Below are 6,000 nucleotides of genomic sequence, written 5' to 3' on the forward strand. Positions count from 1 at the left end.
CAGTGCTGGCCTGGCCCAGAAAATCTCACAGTGTGACTCTAAAAAGGTCACCTGGAAGTGAAGACCAGAGCTCAGAGGTGTCCTGTGTCCTCTCCAGGGAACCCCAAGGATGAGGTCTATCCTGGAGGAACGTGGGTGCCCAGGCCAGGCTTTGACTCTGAATCAAGTCCCAAGTTTCCCCTAGTGAAAGCTACTCTCTCAACAATTGTATGGCACTCTGAATCCCCAGTGGTCAAGGTGACCACTGTCAGGACAGCCAGGATACTCTGGGCCAGGGCTGCCTTCCTAGAAGGAGGAAGCCTAGAGACTTGGCAGGCAGGGCCAACACCTCTCAAATCTGAGAAGCCAATCCAGGTGCCCTGGAGCTCGGCGGTTCAAGGGAAGACGTTCTGGAGAGGAAAGAGGCTGAGGTGCTTTGGGAAGCATGTGGCGGGTATTGTACCTCTAGAGTAGGGATGTGAGACGTGGCTAAGTTACAAAAGAAGAGCCAGCATACATGTAGGAGAAGCACTAAAAGCAGAGGAAGGTGTGGAGAAGGCTTCAGAGAGTTCTGGGAGAAGGAGGTGACCAACTGAGCTGGAAAGAGGGATCCCCTAGAAGGGGATCCTTGAGTCTGGTGCTCATTGAGGGTATTCCAGGGACAGGATTGCAGATGAGGCCTGCATTCAGGTGTCAGGGTTACGGTTGCATGCCTCGGCAGAGGTGAGGAAAGTGACACTTGGGTTACAGAGTCTCTGGGCTGGCTGACACAGGAGAAACCGGGTTTATAAAGGTCCGGGGATCTGGTGACATGGCTCAGTCCCCAGTTGTGAGTCTACATCACAGGGCCTCTAGGCTGGAGACAAGCAGGGTGTCTTTCCTAGCAGCTGTTGGAGGTGGCTTCCCATGCTAACCAGGCTCTGAGGCATTTACTATCCCTGAGTCCAGGGCTCCTGACAGTCCCGGCACTAAAAGCCACTGTCTAAGAAGTGCCCTTGCTCCTTAGGATGGCATCCACAGCTACCATTCTCTCTCACTCCATCTGAGCGAGGAGACCTGGTCTCTGCGCTCTGATGTCACAGGGGCAGATAGCGAACACACTCAGTCATTCTCTGCTCTCCACAGCTGGTTTCTTTTCTGACACCAAGATGAACAACAGGGAACACAGAGGCCTGTGAACCAGAGTCCCCGCCGCAGGTGTAAACCTCAAGGCGCCGCCTACCACGGTGCCACCATACCCAGCTTCTTTCTTGGGTCAAACATTAATATTCCTGTAGAACAGTATCCAGGCAGAGGTGACTGGTGGTTCTAGGAACAGAGCAGCAGTCTGTGCTGAGTCCCAGCCTGCAGCACCCACACAGCTGGACTATAGCATCCCCACAGCTGAACTATAGCATCCCCATAGCTGGACTGCAGCATTCCCATAGCTGGACTGCAGCAACCACACAGCTGGACTGCAGCATCCACACTGCTGGACTGCAGCATCCCCACAGCTGGACTGCAGCATCCCCACAGCTGAACTGCAGCATCCACACAGCTGAACTGCAGCATCCACACAGCTGGACTGCAGCATCCACACCAGCTGTGCGTCCTCACAGACTGGCCTCCGGTGGTGAGTTGGGGATGCCCTCTTGCATTCTCCTTCCACCTCTCATGCTTTGTGACTGAAGAGGTCGTGTATTTGGGGGAATGGATTCTCATACTTTAGATCTAGTGTCTTTGTCTCTGATAAGAATGGAGACACGACCCACATTCTCAGACCATCTGTCAACCCACAGAAGATGAAGGGATGTGTAAAGGTTCTGATCTAGGGTGTATGTTTCCTAAGAGAACCACCACATCAAGGTTTCACAATTTGTGACTGCTTGGGTCTGTAACACAAGCTCATTGAGGTAATTCCCAAGCTGTTCAGTGCATGTATTTACTGGTAGGATGTGTCCATGGTTAGCCTACACAGAGGGCAGGCACGGGCTTCTGAGTCCTCATCAAGCAGGTGCATGATTATCTGAGCCCATACACTCCAAGGCCTGTGGACTAGGCATTGTAATGCTCAGTGAGACCCATGTGCCTAAGGAAAGTTTGTCAGGGAGAAAGCATCACACCTGTGATGTGAGCAGAACGCAAGCGACACCCACTTTCTGTGTCGGGCTAAGTGCAGGCATTTTCCCAGTCCCTAGAGCAGATCCTAGTAAGAAAATAAATTCTACCCCAAGCAAAAGGCCTTCTTGACCCACTGCCTGGGTTCTGAAGGTTAAAAAGAGGGTACAGAAAGGGATTTTCTCCAGTGACCTCTGAACTTAGCCAGGAGGTCACCTGTGCCGAATAACCTCAAAGCTAACCTGGACTAAGTTCCCTAGGCTTCCTGCTCCAGATGCTAGCAGCTGTCTCGGCAACCACACTCCCCTGGGAAGCACGGATTCATCCTCTACGTAACTAGTCACTTCACCCAGGGTTCCGGGAGCGTTAGACACATGGAGTGTGGCAGAACCGATCTGGTGTAGGAGGGTTGGCCTGCTCAGTGGCTCCTCAGGAAACCTGGCCCTGCTCTGAGATGAGATGCATGGCCATGGGTGATTCCAGAAAGACGGGACTCGTGAAGTGGGACTGTCTCCACGGCTCCACTCAGGTGTGAGTGCCTGCCGCTTGTGTGCTGGCGGCATGAGTGTGTGATACTCGCATCTCTTAAATGGGTTCGACAGCTTCCCTAGGCGTCTCTCTGTAAACAGCTTTGTAAACGGCTTTAAATTTCTACGTAGGTCAAGGAAACTTGACGATTTCCAGTGCGTGTGGTTGTAATAAAGACGTAGTACACAGACAGCTCGTGGTGGGCTGACAGGCTGTGTGAGTGGGCTGGATGCGGCCTCAGAGGGTTCCCTGGCTCTTAACATCACTGCTGCCCCTGCCTCCTGCTTGTCGTTTCCCCCACTCTTAGCAGCTGGCCCTGAGGGAGGGGCTCAGATTTGCCAGTTTGGTGTGGCAGCTAGCACCTGGCTGGAGAGAGCTGTGGGTCACCCTGTCTTTGGGACCCATGTCTTATTTCCAGGTGCATAAAGGGAGCCTTTGCCTCTTGGAGTGTTCCCGTGAGGATGTCGGGTCTCACGGGCACAAAGGTACCCATGCTTTTAGCAGATAATGCTCACTCCGTGTCTCCAGGCACAAGTCCAAGCCAACCTTTACCTGGTGAGCACGCATGAGTCAATTACGGGGCCTAAGGCTCACCAAAGACAGGCCAAGTAGTTCAAGAGACAAAAAAAGCCTAACAGAGAACATGGAGGCAAAGGTACCCACCTTGCTGGCTCTGGCCCTCACTCCTCTGCCAGCTTGCTGGCCTTGGGCAAACGGCTCTTCCTCTCTGAACTTTCGGCTCACATGCAAAAGAAGCGTGTACTCAGGGGTCGGCTCCAAGTCCAAGAAGGAAATCAGGTAGAGGACCTCTGCTGGAGGCAGGTGCTCAGCAGACTGAGTTTCAAAAAAGAAGTCAAAAGGACTCCCAGATACATCATCAGAGGCCTGGCCGGACGGCTTGTGATTGGACAGTCCCAGAACCAGCACTGTGGAGGGGAAGCGACATCCCACAGGCCACACAGGCTCGGGTCTAACTCCTGTCTTTTCCTTTTCCCAGGGAGGAAGAGACAGCCGTTCTGGATCTCCCATGGCGAGACGCTGAAAGTCCTGCCTGCTCTGCCTTCCCGAATCCTTCCCTCGGCTTCTTAATATAACTGCCTCAAACTTTTAATTCTACCTGAACCAATTAGCTAGTTAGAGCAGACCCGCTCCTAATCCCGTGGAGCCACGCACACAAGTGGTGGGGCCAGGCTCGCGGCACCCCAGCTGGTTAAAACCATCCCTTTTCATTTGAAGATTGAGTTTCCTCGGGGTCTTCTCGGCCCTGCCTTGTTCCCCGTGCACCTTGGTCTACTCCGGAGGTCCAAGTGCACGGAAACCCTTCCAAGCTCACCCCTACTCCATCCTCAGACTTTCTTTTCACGGTGAGGCGCACCCCTCCAGCTTCCGTGGGCACTGCGGATAGACAGGCACACCGCCAAGGAGCCAGAGAGCGTGGCACAGGGGACTGTGTGGTCCAGGCTTCCTTTCTTTTCTTCCCCCTAAAGAGCTTTGTTTTTCCTAACAGGATCAGACAGTCATGGAGAGGCTTATACACGGGGGGCTTGTGGTATGTGAGCGCAGGCTGGGCAGCTGTGAGAGTCCAGAGTGGGGTGACCTTGGGGACGCTTCCAGGCCAGCTGTTCCCTGCACCCCACCAGCTGATTTCGAGCGTGGCAGAGGGAAGGAAAGGGGCGAGCGGGCTGGGCAATGGCCCCAACAGGAAATGGGGACTTAGGGGAACACGCTGGAGATGTCATGTGTGGCCACCAAATGTCACCATCTCTCCTCAGTGGCTCCTCAGAGCAGGTGCTTTTAAGAACCCCATTTCCTCTCAGAGCCCAGGGAGAGTCCAAGGATATGGCGCATCTCAAAGTGGGAATGCAGGAGTTCTCTGGTGGCCTCGCGGTGTCCCTCTGGCCACCACTCACATTGGGATGGCCAGTGGCAGCCCGCCATGGCAGTGCCCATTGGTATACACTAACCTCAGTGAAAAAATAACTTTCCCCTACCTCCTAGAAACGACTCACTCATAGCTGATTTAGGAGTGTGCCTGTCACTGAGTCGCTACCCTGGATCCAGGGCTGGCCTGGGCGACCCTTCAGGGATGAGGAGCTCAGAATCCCACTCTTCTAATGTCCATGGACACCTCTCCATCCCTCTAACCTACTGACTAATGTCTTTTGATTTAGCATGTCTTTTATAGACCTTCCAAAGAGCCCCACACTGGCCCCGTCATCCTTGGAAGGAAGGTGATGGTTGATGTCAACCAACATGCATCTTGTTAATCTGTTCTAATTCTGAATATAGTGTGGGTTTAAGATAACATCAATTAATACATAGCCTCAATAGTGTGAGGGTAAGAGAAAAGCAGGGAAGAAAATTCCAGAAGTAAACCCTCCAGATCGTTCCCACAGGAGCACTCACCCTCCGATGTGACTGAACGTCTTTGCTCATGGCTTCATCCAGACAGCACACACTGCAGAATGGCTGGACAGAAGCCCCCACTGTTCTTGAATATTGAAATAAAATAATAAACTTGCAATGATCTTTGCATAGATGTCTCATTTTACATTCTGGCTTGTAGGAACAAGCCCTTGTAGAGCTCAACCTCATCACAGGACATAGTATTGTCCTTCGGTCAGGAGCATAGAGTTGCCTCACACTGACCTTAGGGGAACACCTCAAGGGCCATGTTGAGGAGGCCATGCATTAATAAGCCAAGTGGATGGAGTAGAGGTGACATGGAACAGTAATCCATGGCACACAAGGAAAAGGATTTTCAGTCACTCTGAGGACCATTTCCAAAGCCGTTGTCCTAGGAAACACCTCGCAGAAGAGCAAGGCATGCTCATTATCCCTGATAGATATAGCAATAAGTGATTCATCTCTCCCATCCTCCTCTCTTCTCTCTCTCCCTCCCCTTGTTTCTTTTTTGTGGGTTTTTTTTCCTTGCAGTTGCTTTGGGTTACAAGAATTCTTTTTTTGAAGGATTACCCCAAATCCCATTTCATGATGCTTTTGAGAGAGCTACTGACTCATTTCTGAGCTTTCCAAGGCAGGCTATGGAATACTATCACATTTGTGAGCTGTAGGAGGGAAAGCTTGCTCTTAGCATTACAGTCTATTTCTCTGAGACATGTTGGTCCAGCCTAAGAACTCAAGTATGGGGAACTTGGAGATGATGAATGTACCACTCAGAGTTCAGGCCACTGGGCTCTGAAAACCAGAGTCCGCTGACTTGAAATGTCTAGGTTGGGCATAGGGGCTCATGTCTATAATCCTGGCACTTGGAAGGTGGAGGTAGGAGGATTGAATGAGTTTGAGGCCAGCCAAGGTTACATAGTGAGTTCTAAACTAGAATGAGATGCTGTTCAAAAACCTGAACATCAGAGGCTGGAAGTTGGTCAGTGGTTA

General features: G+C 51.9%; 1 protein-coding gene across 1 annotated transcript in view; it reads left to right on the forward strand.

Annotated features, from left to right (window-relative positions):
- The window catches only part of Mbp (myelin basic protein), a 112,474-nt gene extending 107,343 nt beyond the window's left edge, over nucleotides 1-5,131 (forward strand). The window contains exon 9 of the mRNA XM_059246773.1: nucleotides 3,602-5,131. Within this exon, the coding sequence (XP_059102756.1) occupies nucleotides 3,602-3,646 (45 nt within the window). The 3' untranslated portion in view covers nucleotides 3,647-5,131. The remainder of the gene's footprint in view (nucleotides 1-3,601) is intronic.
- The last annotated feature ends 869 nt before the right edge of the window (nucleotides 5,132-6,000 follow it).

Source organism: Peromyscus eremicus, chromosome 19 (genome assembly GCF_949786415.1).
Source record: "Peromyscus eremicus chromosome 19, PerEre_H2_v1, whole genome shotgun sequence".
Taxonomy (NCBI): domain Eukaryota; kingdom Metazoa; phylum Chordata; class Mammalia; order Rodentia; family Cricetidae; genus Peromyscus; species Peromyscus eremicus.